At 44.5% G+C, this 17046-nt stretch overlaps 2 protein-coding genes across 2 annotated transcripts in view; one reads left to right on the forward strand and one right to left on the reverse strand.

Moving 5' to 3' along the window:
- Positions 1 to 17046, reverse strand: part of gfra4a (GDNF family receptor alpha 4a) — a 156113-nt gene that overhangs the window by 127931 nt on the left and 11136 nt on the right. The gene's annotated exons all lie outside the window — the stretch shown is intronic.
- Positions 1764 to 4487, forward strand: LOC308329157 (NEDD4-like E3 ubiquitin-protein ligase WWP1; the record flags this gene model as incomplete). The annotated part of the gene is made up of 1 exon (XM_080783362.1): positions 1764 to 4487. One exon carries the CDS (start codon positions 1764 to 1766, stop codon positions 4485 to 4487), a length of 2724 nt encoding a protein of 907 aa, XP_080639488.1.

The raw sequence follows: 17046 nt of genomic DNA on the forward strand, positions 1-17046 counted from the left end.
AAAGAGCTCACACATTCACACGTGGGAGCTATTACCAATCTATTCTACGGCATTCTAGGGGTTAGGTGCCTTGCTCAAAGACACCTTGACTGAAGTGGTTAAGGGTGTGGCAAAATCATTCACATTCCCTGTCCTGTGTGGATGTATGTACATGAAAATGTTATTTAAATAAGTGCCAGAATGGCGTTGTCATAGCGTGATCAGACCTCACGTGCATAATTATGTGCAGGCTGTCATATAGGCCTGTGTGCTATTTATTGTACAGCGTGTTTGTGTGTGTGTGTGTGTGTGTGTGTGTGTGTGTGTGTGTGTGTGTGTGTGTGTGTGTGTGTGTGTGTTTATGCGTCCGTGCGTGCGTGTGAGCTCACATGCGCATGCATCCAAGAAGAGGCTGAAGGATAAAAGATGTAACAAGATCAAACGAGTCCGTCATAAATTCATGGAAGGCAGAGATTGTGGCCTCAGCCCAGGGGCGTTTTGTAGTGCTGTTTGATGCTGCTGACACACATAATAGAGTTTGAGTCATGTTTAAAACATCTCAACGGGATAGTCAACCCCCATGCAGAAAAATAATAATAAAGATATATAATTCAATAATAACTAATTCAATTTCAAACTGAACCTTTCACAAGTTTAAACCAAGTGTGAAGGAGTGGGTGAAATTATTTTGTGCAGGCTTCCTGCAACTATAGTTACATTGTTAAATAGAAATTGACCCTAAAACTCAAAGAGTAAAGAGTAAAAAGATATAATGGTGGTGCAGTTGCAATAATGGTACTGAGGTAACTACTCAATAGTCATGTACGGCAGGTGCAATATACACACTGTCTATTGTTATTATCAATATAGATAAAATGTATGAGGATACATCAACACATTTACTGCGTTATAAATCAATGTCTAACTCCCGCTCCCTGCCGGTGTTGTCACTAACCTTCATCGCATCGCGAATCACGGCGTCGCAATTCTAACTCCATTTCATGAAAATCCACCTGACGCGCATGCTTGTTACGTGCACACGCCCGCGACTCAGTTTAGCTTCTCTTTTACGCTTGCGTTGTTGCACCCCTCTTCAACAGACCTGGAGGAGACCTGTGTTGATCCAGGCAACAAATGTGAAGCGATATAACACGCCTATAGTTCATTTTCAATGAGACCTGCGTTTTTGCACGGAAAAACCGTGGTGCGACAACGCAAGCGTATTTACGTGAGTGTGGTCCCGGAAATGTGTTGCGCGCATGCTCGTTTCGTGCACACCAGAACTGGATTCTGTTTAAATGTGTGACGTGTCACGGATGTCCGACAGAAACCCTGCATGTCTTAAAAGTTGGGCGAATTAAACATAGACAAAAGGCGGGTTTAGCGTGTTCCGCAAGTAAAGTCAATGGGAAAAAGACGGCGTGTTCTGCAGTCAAACTGTTTTAAGGGACAACATATATGAGCATAATTATGATTGGATACACTCGGCACGGACAGGTCAATGTGCCTGTTGTTGCTAAATACTGCATGAAGAAAACATAAGCCCATACTGTGCATGAAAGCCAAACTAGATTCTCACTACGAAGCCTGATATACTGTATATCACGTCATCTATGACATCAATCATCTTATGATGTCAGTAATGTGACGTCAGACATGTCATACACTCTGAGTCAAGAAAAGGAAATTGAAGGGAAACATGGCACAATGCTCATGGATGTAGCCCGACTGTGAGGGCCTATTAACACATAACAATCCTTTACACTGTGGTGTATGATACTGCAATGGCCTCGTCTAGAAGAACAGAGTCTATTAGTAACCATGAAGGAACAAAACAGCTCCATGCCATTATTTCCTGTGCCAAACTTAATAGGAAGAAGAGCCTGTTTTGGTGGTCACCTCCCATCTATGTGGAGGTGACCGCCGAAGGGCAATCACGTCGCACAGCGAAGTCACACAGCTCCTCCAACCCCAAGTGGGAGGAGATAGTCACTCTGAATGTAACCCCACGTACACAAGTTGACTTCAAGGTATGGAGCTGCCACATCCTTAAGGCGGATGCCCTGCTTGGCAAAGCCACACTGGATCTTCAGCAAGCCTGGGGGCAGCATGACAGAAGACTGGTCAATGTGAAAAAAGTGTTGAAGCTGAACATGGAGCAGAATGGTGCTGCTGTGACTATGGGTGAACTCACCATCTACCTGTACGGATTGACAGTTGCTGAACAGGAGCGCTTAGCATCGCTCACCAACAGCACAGTGAACGGCACACATTTGGTCTCTGGTAGTCACTGCTCCAATGGAGTGGACATCCAGGTGCCCTCCGATTCCTCCACCCTGGGCCCCATTATCAGCAGAGACTCCACACCCAACTCCACACCAGCCCATCAAGCTCTGGACACTACCCCAACTGTCTTCTCTGCCACAACAGATGGAGCGCAACCCCCTGCAGACACACAGGAAGGCTGCACCTACGACACCACCTTGTCAGACCCAGATCGCACAAACCTTGTCGCACCCACAGCCTCCACCAGCACCACCTGCTCATCCACACAAGTTCCTGCCACTTCATCCTCTGGTGATGCTAATGATGATGTTATTGATACCCCTACCGCTACTGACCATTCTACGTCCAACCGCACAGCATCTTCCTTCGTCGTCACCTCACTGGTGACCTCAGGAAGAGGTCGTGTTGATGGAGGTGTGGCTGGAGCTGCAGCTATGGACAGGGCCATGCATGGCCCTGTCTCCCAATGCAGGAGCCTCAATGCAGGAGCCTCAGACCCTCTACCACCAGGGTGGGAACAGAGGAAAGACCCCCACGGGAAGACGTACTACCTAGACCACAACACCTGCATGAGTACATGGGAGAGACCTCGCAACCTGGAGACACTGCCTCCAGGTTGGGATGGGCAGATAGATCAGTGGGGCAGGATCTACTATGTGGATCACAACACCCAAACCACTACATGGCAGAGGCCAACCATGGAGTTGGTCCGCAACTTTGCACAGTGGCAAAGCCAGCATAGTCAGACGCAGAGAGCAATGCACCAGTTCAACCAGAGATGCCTTTACTCAGTCTCCATGTCTGTCAGAGACGTTCCTCTGGGCCCATTGCCTCATGGTTGGGAGAGGCGAAGGGACGACCAAGACCGAGTGTACTTTGCCAACCACACCACTAAGACCACACAGTGGGAAGAGCCTCGAACACAAGGGCTACTACAGAATGAGAATCCTTTGCCCGAAGGTTGGGAGATTCAGTACACAAGGGATGGAGTCCGCTACTTTGTGGATCACAACACACGAACTTCCACCTTTAATGACCCGCGCACGGGAACGTCCTCCATCACCAAGGGGCCTCAGATTGCTTACCAACGCAGCTTCAGATGGAAGCTTGCCCATTTCCGATACTTGTGCCAGTCTAATGCACTCCGCAGCAACATGAAGATCAACGTATCCAGGCAGACACTGTTTTCAGACTCTTACCAGCAAATTATGGCCCTGAAGCCTCACGATTTGAGGAGGAGGCTCTATGTCACCTTCAGAGGAGAAGAGGGACTTGATTATGGTGGAGTTGCCAGGGAGTGGTTCTTTCTGCTGTCTCATGAGGTGCTGAACCCCATGTACTGTCTGTTTGAGTATGCTGGCAAGAGTAATTGTCTGCAGATCAACCCTGCCTCCATCATCAACCCTGACCACCTTTCCTACTTCCATTTCATAGGTCGCTTCATTGCCATGGCACTGTTCCATGACAAGTTCATTGACACAGGTTTCCACCTGCCATTCTACAAACAAGTGCTCAACAAGACGCTAATCCTCAAAGACCTGGAGTCCACTGACCCAGTGTTCTACAACTCGCTCATCTGGATCGGGGACAACAACATTGAGGAGTCTGGTCTGGAGATGTACTTCTCCGTGGATATGGAAATCCTGGGAAAGATCTCTCACCATGACCTGAAACCTGATGGCACCAACCTCCTGGTCACAGAGGAGAACAAAAAGGAGTACATCCGTCTGATGGCGGAGTGGAGGTTATCCCGCAGGGTCAAAGATCAGACCAGGGCATTTCTGGCTGGCTTCAATGAGGTGGTTCCCCTGCAGTGGCTCCAGTACTTTGATGAGAAGGAGCTGGAGGTGATGCTGTGCGGCATGCAGGAGGTAGACCTCCAGGACTGGCAAAGGAACACGGTGTATCGTCACTACACCAGAAACAGCCAACAGATCATCTGGTTCTGGCAGCTGGTGAAGGAAGTGGACAACGAGGTTCGTTTGCGTCTCCTGCAGTTCACCACAGGGACCTGCAGGCTGCCTCTAGGGGGCTTTGCTGAACTCATGGGGAGCAACGGGCCACAGAAGTTCTGCATTGAGAAGGTAGGGAAGGACACTTGGCTTCCTAGAAGCCACACATGCTTCAACCGGCTGGACTTACCCCCTTATAAAAGCTTCAACCAGCTGAAAGAGAAGCTACTCTTTGCCATTGAGGAAACAGAAGGATTTGGCAAACAGTAGAAAGGAGACAGAGAAGAAGGAGTCTTCAATTGAAAGGCCCTCTAACTTTCAAATTATGTGCTGGAATAATTTGACCAGACATGTTCCAAATGTTTTGCCTTTTTTATATTTATTATGAAAGTTGAATATCAGATCGAGCTATACCTACAATTAGATATTATTTGTTTAGATTGACTCAATAGTTTACTTTAGGAACTGCACCTTTGAATTGACAAACAGTTGTGAGACAATTGTGAGTCATTCTTTATTCATTCACAAATTATCTGCTCTAAAGTGTCCCAGACTACATTGCATCAGAAAGAAACAAAATTCCTGCATGGCAGAAACGGAAGACAGCTCCCATATGAGGTTGTGATTTACCACTTGCCACTGTCATGGCTGGCGGATGTCAAGTCTTTCATTTTCAGAACAAGCGCAGGCAGTGTGAACATGCCCTTAGCTATCCAATATCTGGATTGGATTAAACAATGTGTGGGAGATGAGAGCTTTTGCCTTGCACAAATGGAGCATACGCATGCGCATGCACGTTATGGCCAGTCAGTGACCTGTGCACAGTTGGGACTACGCAGATCATCTTGTCCGGGAGCAGGACACACAGCGAGCCTGGCTGGAGCAGCAGGGTGCCATTGCTTGTGTACTCATCGGACAAGAAGGTCATCGGCCCCACTTGGCAGGATACAGAATTGCTTGAGGGGATCATCAGACCCCTCTGTCCTCTTGCTGAATTATGATGACCCACAGACAGTGGCGGCCATTTTGTGGTGCCACAGATGGAAAACCCATTCATTTTTCCAACATTATTGTTTCCACAGTTCTGAAAATATCTACATAGAATCATTTTAACCAATTTAGAGCAGAAACCCCTATGCGTTCAATCTGGGAATCAATTTTGGGGGTTGTTGCTATTTACAGTATATAGCAACATACTGTACTGTAGATATGTTTTTCAGAAAACAAGAAAGGCAAGAATTGGGTCTAAATGGGTTAAGCCTGGAACCAATCCATCCAGGCTCCAGGTGAATCATAACCTTGTAATTTCATGACGGATGGGCTAGTTTCAAAAACATTAATTCTTGGTGTGTTTTAGACTTAAATTGTGGATAATTCACAATATAATTATATATATTATATGTATTTTTTTTTAAGGGAAGCCTCTACAGAGTTCAGAATGCACCTGCACCAAAGTAAACCAAAAGGAACATTGGACAGCTTCCTCAAGTGACGATGACCACATACACAGACATTGACCATCCAACCAGGTCCTGGCCACAGCTTTTGCCGTCCAGTCATATATTTCTCTCCTACTCTTGACAGCGAGGAGAATCATCAGCCTGGTGGAGGGAGCACAAGGTACAATTCCCAAGACTCTGTGCATACCAGCCACACATGATCCCTCCGAAAGGGTCTTCACTTGTCTGTATTCCTCCAAAATATGTTATCCCATCCTTTATGTATACCTTTTATTTATACTTGCTGTGATGTGTATATTTTGACTTATCTTATGGTATGTATTGCATTTTGTGATGCTGCTATGAGGACCGTGGGAAAATGTTAACATTTGTTAATTTGTCAGAAGGAACCAAAGGAGCACCAATGAATCCATCTACAGCAGCTGACCAATCAGTAAGCGTGTTTTGTAGGATACATACACAAGCATTTGATTTAATGCCGTTGTCACACATAAAATCATCTGATCATGCATCTTGTCCAAGTGTCTCTAAGACAAGATGTAACTCGTGTGCAGATGGCACGCTTGAGACTCCTATATCCTCTCCATTCCATTGCTCCCCTCTGTCCTCCTCTCGTCTGGTGTCTTGAGATCACCACTTTCCCCAGGGCACTAAAATATAGGAGAAATACAGCCTCTTGATTTGGTTGAGTGAGGAGGTGAAGAGGAGGTCACCAGAGGAGCACCGAGGCGAGGTCTACAGATCTCACCTTAAAAAGGCATCGCTGACCCTTTGATCAATCTTTCACCGCTGTCTCTTAGCATCCACACTCTCACCCAGTGCATCTCTGCTCTCCATTACCCTGGTACAGTATGTATGACTGTATGTACTGTCCTTATATTCTGTCACACTCGTGCTGGTCTCTCTCTCTCTCTGGCTTCCTTCCCTTATCCCCTTTTCCCTCTCTTTGCTCCTCTCTTGCCCTCTCTCTCTCTCTCTCTCTCTCTCCTCCTTCCCCCTCCCTCCCTCCCTCCCTCTCCCTCTCTCTCCCTCCCTCCCTCTCCCTCCCTACCCTCTGTCTCTCTCCCATCTTCCTCACACTGGCATTATAGGTCCCAGAGAATTGCCTGCTATAGTGAATCACTCTGATGGTGTGTTTACAGACTCACCTGCCATTTGGCTATCTGAGGCTCTCTGAAATAGCATAGCAACAGATAACGCTCAGCAGGGACAACAATACAGAGACGATGATAAAAGCAAATATTGAACAATGCACAGTTTGCCTTATAGTGCCATTTAAAAGATAGAGTGCCCTGATTTTAGTACTTTTTCTGTTTTATGTGTCTATATGGAATTAACATTGCTGTAAAAGACCCCCAGGTGTGGTTAGAATATTGAAATAATTGTCTTTCCTGTGTATCTTTTGTTTCTTCCTGAAAGCTAAAAGCCTTTTTGTCAAAAGGCCCAATTAAAATTCACCACATTAGTGACATCTCAATGAATTAATTTGTCAACTATTGTTATCTTTTCACCATGATCATGTAAGATGACAACTGAATTTGTGTTAAAGGTTTTATGACATTAATTTTCATTTATTTTTGTTTTTATTTTTTATTTTAGGTTTTATGACCTTAATTACACCCAAATAACCTGAACTTTTAACATTCAGTGGATTTTCTGTGGTCTGGAGTTTTCTTTGGGGTTTGGAAGCCTTTTGAGCTACAATGAAAACAGGCAAACAGTGAAAACAGTGACATCTGCTGGCAAATCCCATTGACATATATGGGATTTGCAGGCTCTTACATCACAAACTGCCAGCAAATCATAGCACCTGTTTGAGCCAGAAAACCCCAGATCACATAAAATCTACTGAATGTTAAAAGTTCATGTTGTTTGGGTGCAATTGAGATTAGAAAACCTAAAAAAAATAAGGACAATTCCAAAACCTTTTTTTTAATGTCACAATCCCTTTAAGAAAAGCCAATTTGCTCAGACACATACAGTATGATGTAAATTCTCCATTCATTGTCAATGGCATTTAATGTTTGTGTTAGGACAAAATAGCCGATTTGCCTGACCACATATGACGTAAATTGTCCTTTCATTCTCAATGGCAAATGTGACACGTGTTAGGACGAAAAGCTGTATATAGGAGGGGCTAGCGCCCCTCAAAAAACTGGGCGTAAGTGTACATATTGTAAGCGTCTGTGAGCCTGTATGTGTGTGGCGTGATGTCTGTGGAGGTAAACAATAGGGGGGAGCATCGATGCACTCGTAGCGAAGCCAGAGCTTCAAATAAAACTGGATTAGCACAGATAGACAGAACTGTGTCAGCTACAGGAAACATGTAGAAAATGACAGAGTCCCATGGTGAGCAGTTCGAGGAAAAGCAGCCAATGCTGTCACACAAACCCAGTCATTAGGGTGGGCGCATGCTGTAGTGTACATACACTCAACGGGCTTATGGGAAGAGAAAATTAGAGCAGAGTAAAGATCATGAATAAATAAACACAACTACGTACACTTCTATAAATGGAATCTCTGAAGAATTAATAACATATAGCGTAGCTCAGAGCATGTGTCAGAGCATGTTCTCTTTGACGTCTTCCCTTCGAACAGTATGCCGTCGCAATGCTTTTACAGACCCCCCGCCCTCAAGTCCACCTGAACCCTACTGTCCATACCATTATTGCAACAATATGAGATTCGCAAATCAGCCATTAACAATTAATGGTGTTGAGCTTGTAAAGACTTCCCAGCGGAAACGTCTCCATCTCCTCGGGCAGATTGTTTTCCAATGTTTTGTCTGGTAAACATTGCAGATAAAAAATAAATATCATAAATAAATAAATGAAAACTGACTCCAGGAGGAGGTAATTACAGCAATTCCTGGGAACAAATCAGCATGGCCAGGAGTGAATTGCAGTGACTTCACACAGCGCGAGATATTAAAACCAACAGGTCCTGAGATGGGGTCGAAAGCAACTGTCAGTGTTGCTACAGAACACTGTCTCAGAGGAAAAGGGACACAACGATGACCACAAAACCAAGCTATTATTAAACAGCATTAAATTTAATCTAGCTGCTGCAAGTGCATGTCCAGATGGACTTATACGGTGAGTGAGAAGGTATGGGGGTGGGTGTCTTGCTCAAGGACACTTGCTGACAGGTAATCGGTAGGTCAGTCACATGGCTGAATGAGGACTGAACCCAGGACCTTTCTCTAATGTTGGCGTGACCCTAATCACCAGACATCAAGTCCTAACAATGACCGTATAAGTACTGTCAATAGTTAGTTTCATGGCATTGCTCTCACGGAGGAACATCAATACTGATCATTAACTTGGTCAGTGGTCCATCAAATATTGATTGACACATAATCAATTTTTCTTTATTAGAGAGATCAACTCCTTTTTCGACATGGAAAGTGGCACAGAAGTCCCAATAGTTAGATTTCTGAAGTGGGTGGGTCTCCTGGTATGTTCTGTATTGTCGTGTTACAGTATATCAGCCTGATGTTGGCCCCGCCATCTCTTACGCCCTGTAGGCTATTTGAGTGATTAGGTAATTGCACACCTTGATGGGTAGCCACATTTCACACACTTTGTACTTTTGTTTTGAATTACACTTCCATTAAAACCAGTATCCAAAATAATTCGCTCCTGTCTCTAAAGAGCAAGTCTCACACAGGTGATGTTATTTTTGCTCAGAATTGGAAATTGTATTTCAAAAACGTATACTTCAGGCCAGGACCCAACTGATATCTGACACCAGTGCCCGCATTTTCACCTGTTATTGACACTGGTGCCAGAAATTGGAGGATACCGCCTGTGAGAGAAGGTTAAGACCTTGCACTGCTGGACAGGCAGGAGGTGTAAAGCCCACGTTTTGCTAATTCCTTTCACCTTTCACACAGGCTTTTGTGTCATGGATCAGCAGGTCCCATAACAAGGCTCAGGCGGGGGGCTTCTAACAACCCAGCAAGACAGGTGAACAGACAAGCTTGTCAGCTCCTGTCGCTAAAGGAGAGAGGAAGGGAAGGAAGGAGGGAAGACTTTCTGGGATAAATGGGACTCATCCAGTCAGCCGTAGCCGAACATGCTAGCCAATCTCAATGGGCCCTAATGACAGCGGTTGGAGGATCAGGAGACTCGGCGTAGGCAGGGATATGACAAGACTCCAGTTTTGAGGATTTAGCAGGGAGGGGTTGTCAGATCCTGGATCTGGGGGGAAAGCAGGCCGTGGAGGATCAAAGCTTAACACAGAGCGGGATCATTGTCTGCAGCTCACAATCCATGAAGACACATTCCGCACGCACGCACACCCACACACCCACACACACACACACACACACACACACACACACACACTGGCTAGTTGAAGACCAAGCGAGCTGCGGCATTTTGGATCAGTGCAGAAATATAATTGCCTTCCTTGATGAGCATCAACGACCATCATCACCTGGGCACAGTCACAGTCACAGACACACACAGCTCCCCTCTACAGTGCTCTACTACTGAAAGTGACTATCATTTCTCTCCAAAGGCACTTGAATATGATGGAATATGACTAAAGCTCACATTTCACATCACACACTAGCACCCCTACAAAATGAAGAAAATAAAAAATAAAGTGTTTTCTTCGATTGTTTTATTTCAATGAATCGATTCATATCGTCGGGTATATATCGATATATGATATATCGTTACATGCCTACTATATACAGTAGGATGCACAGCGACAAAGGAATCCATGCTTGTCATGCAGGGAACCCATTTTAAGCATCGCTGGGCTGGCCTCAGTGTAAATGGAACCCACTCTGATAGTGCCATTACCTTACATAAAAAAACTTAAGTATAAAAATGAACCCTTACTGTACTGACCGTGGCAGTAATAAAGACATCCACTTATCAATGTAAACAATCTGAAATGTACATTTGCAATGTATGATTCAACCCCCATCAAGATACATGCAACAGGTGGCAAGTGTCTATATATTTCTTCCCTACATATAGTAAAAGCTCCAGGGACCTGAAGGAGGTTGTAAATATTCCCTAGCATCGCCACGTCGATTAGCCAGCACAATCACTTTTATTTTTCTCCCTGTGTCGTCTGAGTGTTGCATAATTCACAGTTTAACAGCCGAGCTCGCAAATTGATAGCGGGAGGAATTGAACCAACATTATTGCTTTATGCGAATAAGTAATAATAAAAATGGGACCGGGGGGGGGGGGGCTGACAGAAACGCCCACAGACGGCATGCGTCTCATTCATTCTGGAAAGTCACAACCGACAGCAGTACAGCCTCAATAAAAAGCAGCGTTCTGCTGCGTCATCTATCATGGCTCTGGCCATGGCAGAAACTTGGCACGCCGACTGAGGGCCAGGCTCGTGTTCGAATGCAATCGGGCCCTTGCCCTCTTCAGCACTTCATGGCTCCGTTTGGGGCAATGATGTATTAGTGGTGACAGTACTGACAGTGTACGTCCCGCGGAAATCCGGAGTGTTCATTTAACCTTGAAAGCAGAGTTTGATTTGTAAAACGTATAATATTAACATAAATATGTAATGTTGGAAAATATCGGTATCCGTTTATATTCATTAGTTCAACTGCTGTAGGCATTTATGAATGCATCAAGTGGGCCGTCACAATACAATTAGGCCTAATGTTGTTGTTACCTGACATTACTTTTGGATATATTGCATATCGTTATCGATGGGTATCGGAATCGGAAATTAAGAATTGGACAATATCAGAAAATCGGCAAAAAAGCCAATATCAAACATCCCTACTTTGTACAACATACAGTGAACATATCCAATCTACAAGCTCACCAACGCATCGCGTCGTGATACCTCCCCTCATGGCTCAATGAATCCAATTCCAATCAAATGGTTAACTTGTCACAATATAAACTGTACTGTAGGGTTGCCAACTACTTAAAATTCAAATAACTTCAAATGACTCTCGGTCAGGTGTCCCTTTTATCTCTGAGAAAACGGTTTTTGTATTATATTTAACTGCTATTGACATATACGTTTTAATAGCCATCTGTTATATGTGATTAACGTATGGTTTATATCGCTTTATATGGATCTTAACCGGCACGGCTAAAAACAACTTTTTGCCCTGATCCGGTTGCTAGGTAACGCCTTGCATTCACCTGCACCCATGGAACCTGCTCATGCATGCGTAGACTACTGTTATAAGTAGGATCTTCTCTGGCTCATAACTCAAAAACTACGTCGCGGTCCGTTGTGCTGATCAGACATCCGAGGTTCGGATCTGATTTCAGATTTTTTATCGCATCGCGGCCGAAATGTAAACGTTTCTCGAGAAAGAAAGCTAGCGTGAGCTAATGCTAACATTAAACGTTTCTTACAATGGAGGTCTGCCTCCTCCGAGCGAGGAAAACTTGAGTAGTAATCTTGTGAACTTGCGGACACCAGGCCGCAGTCATAGTCACAATCACCCCTGCAGCATAGTCTGGGAGGAACATTAGCCAAAAATAGAAGATCTACAAGCTCACGAGTACTCGCAATGTGTCGCATTCTGAGCTTGTAGATCGGCTGTTTTTGACAGAGATTTGGTTTAGGCTTAGACAGAAAAAAACGGTCAAAGTACAGAGACAACTAGGTCCAGTTTAGGTCCAGAGCCTAGGGTTTAAGATGTGTATCCCTTATCAGTTCAATGAGTCTTTCTAAGGGACAATTCCTTATATCAAGGGACGGTTTGCACTTTGCAGCTCTATAACAATAGGATTGCATCTTCCGTTAAGTGGACACCTAACCCTGGGTTTGTTCCAGTTGTCGATCAGAAGACAAGGTCACAGAAGCTGACAGAGGAGAATAGGCGCTCCTTTCATCCGTCCTCTGGCCTTCAAGTGCATGACTTTGGACAGTCAATCTACTCTAGGGCCCTTCAAGTGCTACAGCTCACCTCATTTCCTATTGGTTCCTCTTATTTTCGCTCTCTATTATGTATTTTCTTTTCTTTCATTGGGGTGGGCTGCTCATCTTTCCCCCACACTTTCAGATGCTATCAAGTGGCCGATCGAGTGGCACTGACCTCACGGGCTCCTTATAATCCTCTCTCACTGCCGCAACCTTGGCTATCATCCAAATACAGAATAATGACAAACCCACCTTTCTGTTCTGAGAGGCAGGGTGTGTGGGGAGGGGGAGAGGCAGAGTCCCCCCCACCACCACAACCATAACACCTAGAAGATGCAGTGAATGACGGTGTAATTGGCAAATTTTGAAAGGTCACAGGGGACGAGGGCAGATTATCTTGGATTAGTGGCAGAGGGGCTGGGGTCACAGCCCAGCTAGGCAGGGAGGAGGAACATGATCATGCTGTGCATGGGGGAGGGGGGCAAGGATGGACCGTGCAAGGTCATGGAAAAAGTTAAGAACAGTAGTTCATTAAATGCACAGATGGGGGCTTAAAAGATGCACAGATGACACAGGGGTCGTTTTTTGCCGTTCTCCCTCACATTAAATCGTGACTGTTGCCTTTGATTACTTCTTTCCTCTCCTCCTCATCTTTCTCTCGCCCCTCAACCCCTCCCTCTGACTGTCGTTTGATCTCACCATGGCCCAAAGTCAGCAGGCAGACTGGTCCTTTATCTCATATATGCGCTGTTCCACATGAAGGAGCATGTCTGGAAGAAGCCTTCTCAAAATAAATGGCCTCACTGCAGGGAAACACACGCACACACGGGCAGCAACGAGGCCTGAGCTCCCACTGGCCACCGCAACAGGCCATTGATAATTCGATTTGAGGAAAATATTCTACATTTGGCTGTGGGTGCGTAAATGTCTTCATGTATGTGTGGCTGTGTGCACAGTGCTGGTCTGATTGCTCGAGCATGCGTTTGTGGTTTGAGGTGTGCGATTGTGAGTGAGTGTGTTACTGCATGCATGTGCACAGATTTGCGGTTTGAGATACGTGTCGTATAGTGTGTGTGTGTGTGTGTGTGTGTGTGTGTGTGTGTGTGTGTGTGTGTGTGTGTGCGCGTGCGTGCGTGCGTGCGTGCGTGCGTGCATGAATATCTATCCGTTTTCTCCACCACAAGCCCAATGGGATTAAAGCAGGTGTAAACTATCCTCCTCTCTACCAATATTTGCTTTTGTGGTGACGTTGATTCTGTGTTGTATTGTTATCCCTTGTGTCCTTGCTTGCAGATGTCGCTAGGCAAGAAACCTGCCTTTTTGAGAGACTCCCAGTATGCCACAGTTGATGTACGTAAATGTATTTAGCCTGCATCTACCCTGCATGAGTTCCTCCTGCAGGCCATTTTCTAGATCCTTACGACGAAGAAACAAATGAGCTAATTTATGTTCTAAAAACAGTGCTAATGTTAAAAGATTGTGTGCATGAAGTCCCACTAGTCCAGGGAAACCCGGTCGGGGCATATCTTACTAACTTACGTACCGTACTTATCTCCATTACACAGGCTGACGCATACTAGTCCCCCAGCTCTTATGGTGTTGGTGTATGGTGTTGTGTTATTTTAGACCTCCCTTTCTTTCTTTTGCCTTCTGGAGTCCAATGTAATGGACATGGTCAATCCAGGTCCACCTGCTGCATCTACAGGTTATTTATTACAGTATGTAGTGCATGTCATCTTGTTGGGTGATGTTGAGAAGTTTATTGTTTGGGATGGCCTTGGGCCAGAATATCTCATATGCAGGACTCTCATGCGCAGGCACGGCATGTGGAAAGTGATGTTTTATAGATGTCGCTCTCTGTGGTTTTCCAGCATTCTACACTGTATATACTGTAGTAGTTTTGAACTGTTGATTGCAGCTTTGGTAGATCCAGAGTTTTGTTTTGGTGCTGTATTGGTTTGATTTCCAGATCATGATTGGTTGTGCGGGCTTTGATCAGGCCTTTCTCTCATTTTTACTTACAGTATGTGTTGGGATATACTGCTGTTACCAATTCATTATTGGCCACCATCTTTATTCTGTTATTTTAAATTATAAGATGACACAAGGAAATCACTTGAATGGAAATTGCACTTTCAAAATAAATAAACCATAAAAGAAATATAAAGAATAAATGACAAAAGCAATGGAAGAAACACGGCCCCTCACGCACCCCCTTTTCCATCACTTATTATTTTGTATATATTTATTTAATTTGAAAGTTAAATATCCCTTTAAGTGGTAGATGCCGATGTCTGTACAGTTGTGTAACAAAAGGCTATGCATTTTCTTAGCAGACTCCTCTCCTCGTTCTGCTACTCAACGCACATACAGTATAGGGGGAAAAAAATCAATATCACAGTTAACTGTATATTGGTATAAACAAGCGGTGCTGAATGGACTTCAGTCAATACACCACTGGCATTATCTTTTTTTTTATAACACAATTGACTGATTGACTGGCATGCTACCACCACGCACGTTCCCCCGTGGCAACTGATACACGCTCATGTGTGCACAGACACACACACACACACACACACACACACACACACACACACACACACACACACACACCTCTAATTAGAATTTGCTTAGTTGAAGACAAAGAGCAGTGTGTCACTTTGTCTTTTGTGACATGATGCCGTGAGGCCCAGTGAAATCTAATTCCACATGGAGGGTTGGGATTTAATTAGAGCACTTTGTACCTTTCACTGCTGCTCAATCCTATTTACATTCAGTCTCCTGTTACCAAGTTTCCTTGGCTCCGTCCGTGGTGCTATTGGCTCAGCTAATCTTTCAGATCTCGGCTGTGAAACAAACTGAGAAGGGAACCATTTTCGGAAGCAATGAGATCAGGTTTTCATACAGCATCCTGATGTTCTAGAGACACGTTAGCCAACGTACAGATGTAGGTCATTTTAAAAGTACTGCTGTTCTTGTGTTCCACAATCCACATCCAAGAGGAATGGTTTAGAAAAACACAATAAAACAAATAATAGTCAGTAAAGTCAGTATTATCAGTATCAGAAGATAAACAGAACGGTGTACCACTGTTTAAGAGACTGCAAGCACTAATTTGGTATGGTAAATGTGTAACATTTAAGATAAAAAGGTTAGCTGGAGTATTAGTTGGGTACAAATGCAGAAGTATTGCATAAACAGGGACTTGTACAGTGACTGCTCAATGATATAAACAAAGTGACAGCAAAATGTATTTCTATGGACCCTATTTGAAATAATCAGGGCAGGAATTTCACGGCGGCCATGGCCATCGTTGCCCCTCTCTTTGGCCGTGAGCCCCTCTAAAAAGTATATGTCCATATGGCCACAGTGGCCGTGGTGCCCCGACGGCGCCCACAGAGTTCATTTTACCGTTTTTCCTCTGCGCAATTTTCCAGTCATTACGGTAACCAATGTTCCCCTCATGTCCCGCGCAGAACAAATCTGTGTTGTAGCTGTGTTGCAATTTACAAAGTGGTTTGATTCTTTTGCGGTACTTTGCCTTAATAACTACCTCCGCTGCCTCTGGTCATGACGTGCGCGCGCGCACACACACACACACACACCCGCGCGCCTCCCCCTCCGCGCCACACGTACACGCACTGACAGAGTAAACAGGGCATTTAGCCCACACGCTGCCTAGTAGCTAATCCAGCTATCTGTCAAACTGCAACTATCACTCAAAACAAAATAATGTTTTCTACAGTTGCGAGTTGCGACAGTGTGGCGGTCCTACGTCACATGCATTAACATTGGTCGCTGGTCAGACATGGTCCAGCTGATTTATTTTTTGTCTAATGCAAAACAGCGTGGCTGTCCATACAAGGAGGAGGAGAGATGATCTACCGTATCTATCAAGCCCACCAAAACAAACATAAATGTACTTTTGCGTCGCATTATGGATAGCAACAGAAAAATACCATGGATATAATGAAACAATTGTTCCCCTGTGCACAGCACACACTGTCTCCAGGTAAGAACAAAAAACTGATCTGAAGCTGCTGCTGCTGCACTTTCACTTTGTGTTGACTTACTGTATCTCTAGAGTCCTCAGTCCTGCAGCCCCACAATGGAGAAATTATCTTATCTTATCTCTCTACAATTCCATGTTATTCAATATATTAGTTTAGCACAAAATATAGGCTTTTCTAAACCAAGCCCTTATTCAAAAGTTATGCAGGCTGTCATTGTATTGTCTGTGAATTAACTCACAGTTTAACTCAACATTTAAATTTCAAGGACCCCTAAATTAAATGTATATTAATTAGCCTAGGGTGACAGCCTGACAGGGTCCTAGGCCATTTTCATTATGATTTTCATCTCTGGAATGGGACCCCAAAACATGTTTACAATATTTTAAACAGTAGCTACTTATATTTTGTTATTTAAAGCTGTGATTATTTATTTAAGAAGCACTGTTCTGAACCAATGTTCGCCAATGTAATCCTTAACCT

Source organism: Protomyctophum bolini, assembly GCF_963924005.1.
Source record: "Protomyctophum bolini genome assembly, chromosome: 15".
NCBI lineage: Eukaryota > Metazoa > Chordata > Actinopteri > Myctophiformes > Myctophidae > Protomyctophum > Protomyctophum bolini.